The 15,326-nt window shown below is 44.8% G+C and overlaps 1 protein-coding gene across 4 annotated transcripts in view; it reads left to right on the forward strand.

Moving 5' to 3' along the window:
• FBXW5 (F-box and WD repeat domain containing 5) overlaps positions 1-15,326 on the forward strand; it is a 178,494-nt gene that overhangs the window by 112,608 nt on the left and 50,560 nt on the right. For all 4 annotated transcript variants that reach the window (XM_085610905.1, XM_085610897.1, XM_085610913.1 and 1 more), the window contains one exon: positions 12,917-13,064. In XM_085610905.1, the coding sequence (XP_085467031.1) occupies positions 12,917-13,064 (148 nt within the window). The remainder of the gene's footprint in view (positions 1-12,916; positions 13,065-15,326) is intronic.

Raw genomic sequence — 15,326 nt, forward strand, 5'->3', positions numbered from 1 at the left:
TTAACTCCTGGGCTACTGGTAGCTCTCCCGCTACCTGTGAGTAGCTCTCCTGTGTACAGCACAGCCTATTACCCATCTGTTTACGCATCTCCGCTTTCTCTTGGACGCCTTTACTTGCGCATCGCTGGACTTTGTTCGGTGTCATGCCGCTGGCGGGGTGTACTGGATGTTTCTGAGCACGGAATGAAAGCACAGCCCGCCAGGGTTCCAACCTTACAACACACCCATTAATAAACAACTAAGCTCCCCATATATTCACTCCGCCTGCTGTTCACTACCATTCACAAAGAGCCCTGGCTTCAGCCTGTGAGGATTGCAGAGAGCACGCCGTAGAAGTAGCCAGTACCCCTTGGCCGGTAGCTCCCTTACAGTACACTGCAGTGTACACTGAGAGCAGGAGGCTGGCGCATCACTGGGCTGTCAGTGCGTCTGTTCATTAGCTATGTAAGTTACAGCTGTTCTGGCGCGGCTTTGCCTCAACCATGATCGTGGAATCCTGCTGTTTTGTCTTTTCTGGATGTGCGTGTGTGCGCGACAGCTTCTCTGCTTCATCTGTTACCTTGTTTGCAGTGCAGCACTGCACTCCCTAGTTCTGTCCCCCCGTTGCTTCCTAGGTAGGCACCTCGGCAGACCCGGGGCAGCAGGCAGCCTGTGCCCGGTGCCGATGCCTGTGTCCAGGGCCGGCTTTAGCGCTGGTGGAGCCCTGTGCGCCAATCACTTTTGACGCCCCCACGTCCCATGACCGCCTTCTCAGATTCTTTCACTACCATGTGCAAAACAGCTTCTCTTCTCGCCTGTCATAAGATATTGCCAAGCACAGCGCTTCCCTGAAGTCACAGCACCCCCTTCACAGGTCAGCGCCCAGTGCGGCCACACCTGTTGCACTGCCCTAAAGCCGGCCCTGCCTGTGTCTGCAGTGGGTGCAGTAGAAACAATCCAGCCAATGCTACTTAGAGCTGCAGAAGAGGAACAGGGGTTGAATGATGTCTCATGTGGTCAGAGTGGAACAGCAGTGGCAAAACTGGGGTTTGCCGGTGGTAGGAAAGGGCGGGCCCCCAGCTGTAGGAAATAACTGACATTTGAGAATCCAAAGCGTTGAAAAAACACGTGCCAGAAATCACATTTGTGAGACTGGTAAAATAAGAAAAATAGGGAGCGCCTGATATCGAATCCTGGGTACGGAAATTAACATTTGTTAAAAATACAAAGGCTTTCAACAGTTAGTAGAGTAAAAAGTGGATTGGGCGGGCATGTATTTTGTAATAGGAAGTAATTACAAAATACATTGTTGAGGGACGAGTTTTTATTTTAACATTTCTACCACAACCCTAAACAACCATTGGAAATGCAATAGGGCTCGCCTTTGATTAAGTGAAAGCCATTTGCTTTGCTAATCGTATTATATAGCAAAGCAAATGGCTTTAACTTGATAAAAGGCGAGACCTACTGCATTTTTAATGCTTGTTTTTTGGATCTGTGAGTATATTTATACAGGGCACACTAGGGAGCGAGGATCTCCCTCGCAGTTAATCCGAATATAAATTAAACTGAGCACATTCCACGTAGGAAAACTATGAGGACACTTTCTATGCAGCGTGTGAGTGCTTGTAAAACTCTGCAATCAGATATTTTATCTCTAGCTTCTGCCTTCATCCAAGTCTAAGTAATACTTTGTGTTGTTACATTCGTATGCATTAATTAGCAAACTTCTTAAACAATGCTCTATGTAGAAATAATACCAGAAATGAATGGTGCATGAGCAAAACAGAAATGTTTTGAAATTATTTATTAAACCTATAACATTCTAGTTCATTAGCATTGCTAAATAATTATTCATTTGCATAAAATACTCAGTGATTTTGCTATAACTCTAAATGCTAATAAATATACAGTTCAGTCAGTCTGTGCACTACTTCAAGTTCTTGTTCTTCTGTAAACTATGTAGCACAGTTGATGTTGCACAGTCATTACAGTTTTTAGGTCTCGCTGTGTCAGCGGGCATGCGCTGCTCGGAGAGTCTTTAGTAGGTGAGTTTTCAAAGTGCTGCTGGCTGGCCACAAGCTTGCGTTCACGCGCGAACCGCCAGCCTTCAGCTGCACTTTGAAAACTCACCTAAAAATGGAATGTCTTGTAGCGTGTTTTCTTTACTTTTGATATAATCGCGGCACCCACGCTTTACTTATAACATTAAAAGTAAAGCATCGGTGCCGCGATGCTTGTTTGTAGTAGTAACTGCCATTCAGGTAAGGTTTGTTCGGTGAATAATGTCAAAGTAATTTATAATTTGTTTTCTGTAAACCAAAAATGTGCTCTTTTCAGTGCATCCTAATAGACCAATGAAGTAACTCAGGATACATACACAAGAGTGTCAGTGACCTTTTTGCCAAGTTGAAGATTGGAGTCACCGGCCTCTTCAGCATCGTCTGAGTGGTGCAGTGCGCGTTCCTTCAGGGTTTATTACTTCCATGTAAAAAATGTGTGTTCTGCGCACACGTTTTGTGTATCCAGGCTTAACTTGGAGAAGTTACAGTGCTCCCAAGTCCAAGATTCAGTGGGATCTTAAAATCTACAAATATAAGCAGTGACAACACAGTTTTTCTTCACTAAAGCTAACACTGTGGATATTGTTGTTGCCATCGCATCTTAAGCCTGCGGCCTTGAGACACGGGGAGAACTGGGTTGAGAAAGCAGGAAGGCCTCCTCGGCAGTGCTTTTTAGCAGCAGTTATTGATGTCTGGCGTTGTTTGGCATCTGCACCCTGTCTAACACCTTGATGTTTACACACTAGCCACTGAATGAGAAATTTGCTTGACTTCACTTTTATAACCTTGGATTTAATGTCCTAAACTCCTCTTCAGAGAACTGTATACAGTCGTAAGAACAGAGAGAACAAGCATTGGCATAGCCAATAGGTCTCGCCTTTGGGACCTTATAAGTGTTTCGCCATGCAACAGTTGATGTTGCACCAAGGATATTGTGCTGCATATCTAAATACTTATAAGGTCCCAAAAGCGAGACCTATTGGCTAAGCCAATGCTTGTTTTGAATGTGTTCGTCCCTGGTTCGGACATTACGTACTACCTTTCCTTGAAAAGAAGCAGCATTAAGCTATATACACAAAGATTTCTGCACAGATTTTGTTATGGCGCATATAAGATTAAGCTTCAATTTTAGATGATTTTCCCTTATTGCAGTATACGCATGGAGACAAGTATCTAACCCTATTCTCTTTTTCTCTTAATAAAAAATTGATCACTCTCATAGTCCTAATTGTTAAACCAAACGTGCATTGGTTAAGAAAAATAAAACCAGCTTAGCAGGAATTGTTTAAGGAATCAGGTTGGTGTTTTCTTGTTTTGTTGTTTTCCTGCTCAGTGTCCTGATACCTAGGTCTCTGTGTATGATCATGGTTTTTTAGGTCTCGCTGGCTCGGAGAGACATTTTGTATTTGGGATTTTTAAAGTGCTGCCTGTGGCCTAAAGCTGCGCGCGCACCACTCGCGTGCTTGCCACACAGCGCGTCCCGTCCTAGCGATCGTGATCACTTTCGCTTTGATCGCGTTCACTATTACTTTCGCTTTCGCGGCCGTTACTTTCACGGCCGCGCGGCCAATGCTTGTTTATCTATGAAGTGTCTTTTACCGATGCCTGGCCCCTTCACATGCAACTGTTTCTTGACTAAAATTCGAAAAACACATTTTTCCTCTTAAACACGTTCCTGTATAATACCCGATGCCCCGCAGCCGAAAGTTGTGTAATTGTATCTGTTGCCTGAGTAAATGTTGCAGACAACATGGGCCAGATTCTCTTGTAAACAGCCCCCTTGGCCGCTGAGGTCACCCTGTAAAAATATTTTTGAAGACTGACCAAATACCATTACCTGTCCAATCAGCGTCCTCCCTTCCTCATCTATCCAGCGTGGCTCTGATTGCTGATGTTGGTTCATGATTCAGCGTCTTTTACTTAATCATGCTGCATTGAGGGTGGCTGTGCACTGTTACAGTTGACCCGTGTGTCAGGCTGTATTAATGTTTCTAGTATGGGGTGGTTTCACTTTTTGCCCACTGACGTCTAACCCACCCCGAGTTATCTCCGCGAGACACCAGCTGTTACATTACAAGTGCATGTTTGAACATTTGCTGGGAAGCAAGCCTGTCTCTTGAACCTGGCCCGCTCTCACCTGCTGTCCCGAGCGTGAACAAACAGTCTCTGCCCCAAGGGACGGCCCTGGGTTCGGGCTCACAGCCCTCGCTTCCAGACCAGCTATTCTGCCACCCAGGTGCTGCTTCCCTTCCTCCCTACAGCTGGGGCAACTCAGAGGAAGGCGAGGGCGGGCGAACCTCTTCCCTGCTATTCACGGTTTTATGGATTTGAACGACTGTCCTAAAAATACCTCGAGCTATTGCATCACTAGCCAAGATTCCCGCCGCTGAACCTAGGAGGGCTATGTTTTATTTCGAGAAATTTATATGTGATATCTATGGGCCCTGGGAAACGTCCAGTGCCCTTGGTTATTCAATATGTTTATATTGGACCAATTGTTTTCTCTACCCGCATATTTCATGGTAGGTTGGGGTGTCCTTTTGCATAGAGTCGGACAGTGTGGCGCCAGAGAACGGAGAAACATCACAATGCTGCCTTGTGTCCGTTATGGTATAGTAAATGTATTTCATACTCACTTATTTCGCCTTCCTCTCACTGAATCTGAAAATCAGCCACCTGCTCTTTGACAAGTGTTTGAATTGAGTTCTTTATTGGAAAGTTTAGTGGAACCAGATTTATTTCCAACCTGAGTTTCAAAGAGCATTGCTTTAGAACTAAAAGCCTCGAGATGTATAGTTTATGTGACATTTGCTAACTTAAAGTCCAAAGTACACAAATATCTTTATTTCTCCTCATTCCTTCCTCTTTCTATGTGTGCAGCGCAGCACACATAGATAGGGTGAATGCCTCAGGAGATTGTTTTGGTGCAGGAAGGTGTCTCTTCCTCCACAAAAACAATCCTGCTTTCAACGCAGGCACCCTTGCACCATGGTGCAAGGGTGGCTGCGTTGGCGCTAGGATGCAGATTGTCCACTAGCGCAAGCAAAAGACAGGAATGCACTGTATAATGTTAGATACAACGAATTCCTGCCCTTTTCCTATCACGCAACGCAGCACAGCAAGGTGGCTTGCTGCTCTACGTGATATTTTAATAAATATGCACCTGCTATCTCTAAGCTTCAAAACAACAAGCATTTGCAATGCAATAGGTCTCGCATTTCCGCTAGTTTGAGCTATTGACATTGTAAATGACAAGGCCTTTTTTCTTTTTTTTAAACATAAATATAAGGCATTGTTATTTATAATGCCAATTGCTCAAACTCGCGTAAATGCGAGACCTGTTGCATTGCAAATGCTTGTCTGATTTCGATCCGGCATCATAGGTCTTGGCCATTCTCGTGCTGTAAAATGGCTTCTCTTGCTATAAATCCTGTATCAGAAACTCTGCTGGCAGCCTTTAAACTGAATTTCTTTATGGTAAAACTCGTTCTTAGTAACTGATGCCTCTCTTTTGGAGGTAGGTGTCTGATCTACTGCACCTGCTGTTCATGTGTGGTGTTCCCTGGCAACCTGCTTTCATCTTGTGAATTCCATGTTTTTCTAAAGGTGCAGTGAGGTTTGGTCATTCTTGTTGTTGAATATTGCACTACATTAGGTGATGCCTTTCAGATGTGAGAATGTCGCAGGGAAGAGTGAATTACTAATCATAACACCGATTCTTTTGCTCATCTAGAGGAATCTCAAAATATGTATTGGAACATTCCTAATATATTTTGCCAAAATCACATTTTGAGAACCTATAAAATTTCTATACTGACTTAGTTGAGCACACTGTGCATCCTGAAATCTAATTTGCATTATAAATAATTGATTTACTCTTAATTTGAAGGTGCAGTTAATTGGGTGTTACACAATGTAATTTGTTTACACTCAAACTCAACTCCGGTTTGATTGACAGAATTCATAAAATCAAAATTGCAACTCCCACTTAAGGTATCTAAATCTGTGTTTTGCTCCAGTTGACCTGAAATAGATTTTGTCTTGAAGATGTTAAGAATTCAGGAGAAAACCCATTCTGGTTCCAAGTGAGTTTATAAAATATAACCCAGATTCTGTTTTTGGACAGGAGACTGTGATTGTGCTTTCTTTGTTCATTTTATTTTGCTCACCAGCCCATAGTAAGCTTAAACACTAACCACATCCGGAAAGGACGTCTTTTCTCATGAGACCTACATTCAAGAACAGTTTTCAGAATAAAATTTCTTTAACTTCATATACAACAATGCACAAGGAAGAGCACTACCTCTTTGTTGGCTGCTCGGCAGCCAGTTCAGTGCTTTCACATATAAATTGCCTTGTTGGATGTTAATTGTTGAGTTTAACTTTTGTGGTGGTGACAGTTTAGCCTATGTGCTGCGTGATTGACATTTTGGCTAGGTTTGCACACTTACTACGATTTATCTGGTCAGTTTAGTTGACCATGCTCCACTGTAACCCAGTTTTTTCCCTCTGGATGTGGGTGGGGATCTCTGAACCAGAGATCGGCCCACATATTGTATTGCTAGTATACTTCGCCGGCTCTGTCTCATAGTTCTCAGGTTAAAGAGGATCCAAGCATAATACCATTGGGCTTTCAGTCAGCGTTTTGGTACTTCGGCAGAGGGCCTTGTTAGTGCGAATAGGCAGGTGCTATCAATAAACATTTCTCCCGTTATATCCAAGGATATGTGGCTGTGATTGGTCAGGACTTTTGAGGAGATAGACCTATAAATATCTGTGTAACACGATAATTTGCTTACATGAAAGCCTTTCCCATTTTCATATTACTTACCTGGTCATAGCCAGTGGATGACTTTATCGTTAAACATTTTTGGCTTGTATAAACACAGCCTATCCACAAACTCCTGCTATGTCGATCAGCAGCAGAGTCTAGCAGGGAAGATGTACAGGAATGCCAGCTCTTGTTACCTCTGGATGAGGACATTTTAAATGTCATTGGTGTGTCATTGCACAGGGCAATATCTCATTACCTGGAGCTTAAGGGCAGGCACATTTTAATACTGGCCACAAAGCTGTGTTTGAACTCCCTCTTGGGGGAAGTTGCAAGACTGAGTAAACCTTCTTAACCTCAGTATCGTGGCTGTAAGGCAAAGCCCAAGACATCAAAGTCTTCCTCTTGTCCCTCAGACACATTTGAGAGGTTAAGGCAGCCCTTTCTTAAAAGGCGGACAAGAGTCCTAGATGAGGCATAAGACAATTGTTCTGGGTTTCCCAAGCAGGATAACTTCCACGATTGGGAAGAGTCAGGGGAACCAGCATGCCTTGGCGACCAGAAGGGGATCCCAAATGTCTCAAAATAGAAGACATCCCTGTTGGGACACCACAGCTGTCCCCAAGTCACATGATCTGCTAGACCTGTAAAACATTTACCATCCAAGGTCGGCAGAATGTGCACGTGCAGCAAAAGTAGCAGAGTACTTGGGCAACGGGATCAGAAAACCTTAGGTAAGGAGTTCAGAGGCCGAAGGATATTTGAGCAAATGGCTTTTGATGAGGATGGTAGGATGCAGGCTTTGCTAGAACACCCACCCTTTTCCCCTCGGGCTCAAAGAGAGACCAGGGTAGGAAGCACTACCATGGGATGATCAGGAGAATTTCAAAAAATCTTCCTGCCAGAGGCACTGGCAGAGAGTGTGACAGCAGAGAAGGCTTCATGGGGGCGGCAAACGCTCCAGCAGAAAGTTCAGGCAAGAAGTACTCATTCTTCTCAACCAAAAGTAGGTGGAAGGCTGGGAATGTTTTACCTAAATGCAGGCAGGTAATAGGAGATGCTTGGGTATTGCAAACCATTGCAGTTTTCACATATTTTATAAGACCCCAATCCAATATACTTCTCAGAGGAAGATGCAGTCCGCATAGATTGGGAGAGATGCATTCAAATCTGGGAAGGAGGGAAGTGGTGCCAACCACCTTACACCCCAGGGGGTTTCTCAGCAATATTTTCTAGGTCAAAAAGAAGGTTCAAAGATATCACCCTGTAACAAATATGAAAAACTCAAACAAGTAGCTGGTTTATCACCACTTCAGAATAGAAGGAATGCATCGCCTCAGATTTTTTTCTACCAAACTGGATGGTGCGATTGGATCCCAGTTTTTGCACCCCACCGGAGAATGCTCCACTTCAAATAGTGACAGATGGTGTACGAATTTGTGGCACCATCAAGCAAATTCTCCTCTTCTCCATAGTGCTTTACCAAGGTGATGAGGCTGATCATGGAGCTTCTGGTCTCCAAATGGGCAAGGTTAATTGTCTACCTGAACAGCATTCTAGTGATGGGTCAGAATGTGGTCTAGGTGCCTCTAGATCTCTTCATGACAAGGTATTTCCTCCAGGATCTGGCGTTTTATATTCAATGTACAGAAATCTCTGTTTGAACTAATGTAGTGTATAGTATTCCTAGGATCCATCCTTAACTTAGTACAACAAACATTGAAAATGCCCACAAAAGAAGATGGCGCTCATCAGGAAGGAACTGAGGAAGACATTCCTGGGGGAGTACACCTCCTTGAGGTACCTGGTCAGGGTAGTGGGCCTACAAACCTCAATCTGTGTGATTTTCCAGGACTCCTTTACTAGCGAGCACATCGGAAGTTTGAAAGCTGCTCCCATGAGGAAGGTCCTGACTAACCCGGCTGCGGTTCAGCTGACACAGGAAGTCAAAACGGAACTTCTGTGGTAGCTCATCATTTGGAGGTCTGGAATGGTAGAGCCAAATTTCAATGTGTACCAGACGTGGTGACAGTCTGCGCAAGCTGATCCGGTGGGGATGCCCAATAAATACGGAGCAGTAACTACAAGTGGCCAGTGGTCACAACAGGAGAACTAAGTATCCATCAGTTGTCTGGAACAACTAGCCAGATTGTTTGCATTAAGATGTCTTAAAAGGACAGGATCTTGTGTGCCATACTTCTGAAAACAGACAGCTTATCCTTGGTCCGATGTATAAATCAGCTGGGAGGTACACGGTCGAGAGCACTTGCGGAACTGGCCAAGAAGATTTGAATTGTCTGTCCAGCCAAGAAGATTTCACAGCAGAGTACATCCAGAAGAAAATGAATTCAATAGCGGATTGGACCTCCAGGCACTTGAAAGATTTAATCTCTTGAAAAATGGATCAGAAGAACAGGCACCAGCAGGGTGCGTGTCAGATCTGTTTGCATCACGTCTCGACAGGCTCTTCCCATGATTTGGACGCCAAACTGGCGACAGATGACTTTCTGCAGCAACTGGAGCCAGATCGAGGTATGTGTGTTTCCACCTTTCTCAATGATAAGAAGACTCACTGTGCAGGTCAGGAGGCAGACCGCAACAGTGGTCCTAGTGGCACCGGTCTAGTTCTTCTGGAATTTTCCTTCTATTCTCCACGCCTATTTCCCCAGAGTTGATATATTCTAAAAGATGTTCATGGCATCTCACACCATTTGGTGCTGGAGGATTCTCTCTGACTAATGGTGTGGAAGATTACAGGAGACATTAAGAGATCTCCAGCCTTTCGGTACGGGCTTCGCTTCAGAGTTTGTCAAGAAGGCTTGATTAGACTCTACAACCAGCGGTAAGGTTCACTTTGGCATTGATGGTCCTCTTGGTGTATAAGACAGAAGCTAGATCCCTTTGGTGAGAGGGGTGGAGGGTCAGATTTTAGATATTGGCCTGAATTTTCTATCAGAGCTGGTGGATAATGGATAATGGACTAGCCTGTCATACTGTTATCACTTGTAGATTCGCAATATCAGTGCGTCATTTATGGTGTATTGGGGTCCCATTATTGGAGAACCCTCTATGTAGCCTGCTTAGAGGAGTGAGATTGTCAGTACTTCCAGAACCAAGGTTTTCACACTCCTAGGATTTGAATGTAGTTTTGATTTTTTGAAATCGGACAATCCGTTCCGATCTAGGGAACAGTGTATGTTGATTATGCTGCTAAGCCTCCGCTCCTGTAAAAGAGTATTGTATTGTATGTGAGCACACTGGCTGTGCCTTCCTGAATTGTTACCTCAGAGGGAGAAGGGGAGAGGAGGACGGGGGGCGGGGGGGACTGGGGGGTCATGTTCACGGAGTCTAGAAATGCCAAATCTCTTACCAGGGTGGAAGAAATTACAAGGAAGAAATGAGTCTGCAGGCACAAAACAATTGCTGATTGCAAAAAATTAAAAACTGTTTTGTCTCCTACTGTTGGGAGATGTGTGCAATGGTACAATGGTTGAAGTGTGAAGAGTGTAGCAGGTATAGATATTTCATAGTTTGGTGCCCACTCTGTAAGAGGGGCCATGGCTTGCAAATCCCTTTCTTTGGGAAGCCATTTGGAAGATATCCTCAGTGTGACTGGTTGGCCATCTGATTCAACTTTTGACAAGTTTTACTTCTAACTTGTGATAGTGGTGGACTCATTGGTGGTCGGTAAGCTTTAAACTTGCATAAGCAAAGCCTATGGTCCTGACGTAGAATGAAACATTTCTTTGCTGGCTTCAAAAAAAGTTCTTTTATGGACACGGAGGTCAGAATTCTATTCCCCCTAGACAGGTAATAGTTCCAAACCCCACCAGTGATTTTCTTGGACTCAATCATTGTAAGGCAGAAGTATCCTGTAGCATAGTTTTTGCGGAATTATCATTGCATACCATTCTTGTTGATTGTTTTTGCATATCAAAAGTAAATACGTCTTCAAATGTTTTTTATTTTAGGAACAGATCAAATCATGGGTATTAATGAGTAGATTGGAATGGAACGGATTTGCATGCGAAGAAAGAGAAACTCTTTTCCCTGTGAATTGTCTTGTGTTTTTTTGGGGAAAACATGTTTTATTTGTCGATTGCACAGATGTTACAGGACTCTGAATATCAGAGTCATCAACAAAATCACATTGCAGCATATCACTATAGCAATCTATTTGTACGCTTGCCATCCAGCAATGCCACTGAAGTAGATCCTGAACAATAACAACCCCCCCCCCCCCTCCAAACTCCCCCCACCCCGTCCCCTGCGTCGCACCAAGTCCATAGATTCCCCACCACAGCCTTAAGGTCCCACAGCCATGTCATATTGTGGTAAGATGGATCCCCCTGTTTCCCCCCCCCCCCCCTGCCTGGCGCCCCCCCTGCCCGACCAGTCTCCCTAGTCATCCCCATAAATAATCCTCTTCTTCTACTGGTTGCTCCAGCCACAGCCCCCGGTAATCCGCCCACCTTTTCCATATTTTATAATGCTTGCGTGGACATCCCCGGGCTACAAATATGGGCTGTTCCAGCCCCATACAAAAGTCTAGGCCGTTTTTCCATGCGGTTACCGATGGAGCTCTAGGCGCCCTCCACGCACTAGCGATATCCCGCTTTGCTAGTGTAAGGCCCAGCCGTAGCAGGTGCCGCTTATATATGTTGCCCCCAATGCCCTCCATGACATGTAGTAATGCAAATCGTGGCGTGCGTGGGATCGCCCACCCCAGCACCTCGGACAGACAGGTAGTTACCCCCCTCCAGAACCGGCCAAGCGCAGGGCAGGGCCAAATAGTGTGAATAAATGTCCCTTCCTCCTGACCACACCTGAGGCAGTCCGGAGCAGCAATCAAGCCCGCTCGGAACAGTCTGGCCCGGGTAAAATAAACCCTATGCAGATAATTAAATTGTATGAGGCGCAGTCGCATCGCTATAGCCGCTTCCCTCGGAGCTGCCAGGGCCACCCTCCAGTCGTCCTCATCTAGGGCACCTACGTCAGATTCCCAATCTCCCCGCAACTTCTGGAGCTTCGTAGAGCAATGGATCACAAGGGCCTGATGGATCCTGGAGATCTTTTTGGTCTCCAGATCCCCCATAAAAAGTCTTGCTTCCAACGGACTAAACTCTGGGAGAGATGTCAGACCCTCCAGACTGGGGGACAGTGCATGCCGCAACTGCAGATATCTGTAGAACTGTGATTGGGGCATAGAGAATTCTCTTTGTAAGTCCCGAAATGATTTAAGCGTCGTGCCGCTCATAACGTCTCCCAATGTCGAGATGCCTATGTCATCCCATCCGCGGAAGCCTCTTAGCGCCATCAAGTCTGGGAGGCGCCCATTGTTCCAGAGGGGGGGTCTCTTCGGTTAGGACATTCCACCAACCCATCCGACGCAGTGTCTGCCACCAGATCAAGAAAACCACTCACGTGGCCGACGGCAGGCTGCTGCGCACTGGCGCCGAGTACAGGATAGTGTGTAGTGTATTAGTTCCCATAAGTAGCCTCTCCAATGCGTACGCCGGGTCTCTCCTATCCCCATACCACCACTCGTTGAGAACAAGGAGATGCGAGGCCTGGTAGTAAGATAAGACAAACGAAGACGCAAGTCCCCCGCAATACGAGAATATAAAACATGTTCTAAGGGCCACTCGCACTTTACCCCCCTCCCACAGAAACTGCCCCAGTACTGAATTCACCTGCCGGAACCATCGAGGTGGGATCGGATATGTGAATTGTCTTTTTTGAAGTTACATAATATGATTGGACAGTTATTCTTTAACATAGCACTCCTGGGAAATTCGGTCCTATTTATGTTTACTACAGGCTGCTGAGCAAAATGAAATTAAGAAAGGTAGCATAAACCTCGCCACAGTGTCCTTAATAGAATTTAAAATTTACGTGCATCAAACATTTTCCTTCGTGTCAGCTAGGAACTTTTCATTCTCATGCCATGCCTGAGTGGTAGTATTCAGCACTTTTATTTTCCTGGAGGAGGCAGCATAGAATATTTCCACATAACAGTTTTGGTCACAGCATGTTCGGCAACAGGAAAAAGTCACATCCCTTTTAATTAATATCTTAAACACTCCTGTATTTGCTCTCCTAGGGATTAAACAGATTCTGCCTCACCAGATGACAACAGTGGGGCCAGTACTTGGAGAGGAGAGACGGACGGATGAGTTCTTTGATTCTCTGGATCATGTGATCGATATCCACGGTCACATCATTGGGATGGGGTTGTCACCTGACCACAGGTGAGTGCGTGGTATTTTTTTAAATTTTTATTTTGTTTCATTTGGGTCCTCTCATGCATGCTGCGAACGTAATCATTTTATGGTATGTTTCGTACTCTCACTTACTTTCACTTTTCAGTGATAACCTAGACTGGGAGGGGAGCTGTCCTTTCCAGGGCCCTGGGAACAGACATGAGCTTTAAAAGTGGTCAGGGAGAACATACACTCTTTCAAATTTGGATGGTGTACTTGTTAAGTGTCTGTCACACACTAATTGTTTTGATGAGGCTGTGTTAGTGCAGATTTATAAGGCCAGGTTGCACTGAGCCCTGGACACCAGCAGAAGCAGGCAGCGGGAAACACCCTGCTTCTTTGGTGTCCAGTGTGAGAATGAGCTGTCTGACTTCTCTAGCTTCAGCCTACAAGGCTATTTAGGTTTATTTTTTGAAAGTACCTAGTCCTCTTATGTTTTTATTTCTTAACAAGCTCCTCCAATGTTCTTGAAATCGCGTGTAACAATTATTTAACTCCTGACATGTTAATGAAAGTGCCTACATAGGCTTGACTTTGGACCAATCTCTGATTTAATAAATGTGTGTGCCTGCAGCTTGGTTCAAACAAGATTTGGCTTCTAGTCCATCCATTCTGCCTAAGGATCCCTCCGACCTTTTGGCCTTACCACTGTATGATTATGCTTTGTTTCCGTTGTTGATCACCAAATGCCTTTCTTGGAATCAACTTCCGGAAGCTGTATTACTAGTTTCATCAACCTGGCTGAATGGGTGTAGGCTGAATTACAAGAGCACCTGGCTCTTAATATGCACACAAGGTGCAAGCTGGCATGGAATTTTCCTAGTATCACCCAACTGCAGCTTTCATTCTGCGTTCTTCTGATTTTCTGATTGGGAATATCTTGTTGTGCTTTCCTACGTTTTTCTACCCCTTTCATGTACTGCCGTCTAGCTTCTGTCATTCTTTTACTGCCTATTAATCCAATATTGGTCACTTCAGTTCTTTAATTACTTATGTATTGTTTAAAAAAAAAATATGTTCATGGATTAAACGTTGCCACTTTGAAACTTGTTGGGAAGACAATGCAGTGTGGTCGGTGGAGAGTTCAGGACCAGTTAAATGGGAAGGCTTTGACGTTTTTCCTGAAGCTGACGTTTAATTACCATGAGACAGAATAATAAGTAGAGCGAGTTTCAGACAGTTAATCCAGGCACAAAACGTTTTTAGCACTACAAAACTGATGGCAGACTCTTGGTACTATTAAGAAGGTGATGTTGGCGATCCAAGTGTTCTGGTCACTAAACTATTATTCCTGGAGGTAAGGTAGGTTGGACCAATGTCGAGAAGAGCCTTTTGGGTGATGTAGAGTGGTATTTTTACAGGCAACAATCTTAGGTTATTCAGAACTGTGAGGGCTCATGGGAATTCATGTTGACTCAGTCTTGCAGTTTAGATACTATTGTATGAAGGCAACTGGCGTTAGGGGATTGGTTGCCCAAGCTAGAGGAAGTTGGCATAATCCTTTCCAGAATGTGTAACAACCCTTTTCAAAGATTCTTTCAATGGGACAGTAGAAATGTTGTGAGATTTCCAGCGCTATGCAAACAAATGATGGACAGAATGCTGAATAAATCATACATTCACCCCCAGTCAAGAGATCTGGGTTAAATCCATTGTTCTTTTGCTCACCATGCCACCCCAGTTTAGACCCAGCCATATGCAAATCCGTCTTGACCCTGTGCCTCATGGGAACAGTCCAGACCGAACTGGCAAGTCGCAACACCCTTAATCCTCAATGCACCGGCACTCTGGGGCCTACCTCAGATTTATTTTTCCCGAACTTGCATGTTTAGGAACGCTGCTCTGAGGTCGATGCTTTATATGCTCCTGGTTTTCCTTCTTGGTTCCTGTTTGGGTTCAGCAGCCTTCCCCTACCAATGCTGTGATGAAAACACATTGCACGCTTTACCTTCACTGCAATTGAAGCAGACCTTCACAATAGACATTTATCTCTTTAACGTCCCAGTAATTAAGCCTTCATGGAGGATCTAAAGACTGCATACCTCCAAAGACATCCTGCCCCTGTGTGGAACCTCAGTATGGGTCTCACACAACTTATGAGCCCTCGCTTTGTTCCACTACACTCATGCAGCCTACAGTTCTTGCCTTGGAAGTGCATTCCTAGTTCCAGTCACTGCCCTCGGATACATGAGCGAACTCCCAGCTCATACACTACAGGAACCATTTATCCAGGTTCACAAGGCAAGGATA

This window comes from Triturus cristatus, chromosome 1_2, assembly GCF_964204655.1.
Source record: "Triturus cristatus chromosome 1_2, aTriCri1.1, whole genome shotgun sequence".
In the NCBI taxonomy this organism is placed as follows: Eukaryota; Metazoa; Chordata; class Amphibia; order Caudata; family Salamandridae; genus Triturus; species Triturus cristatus.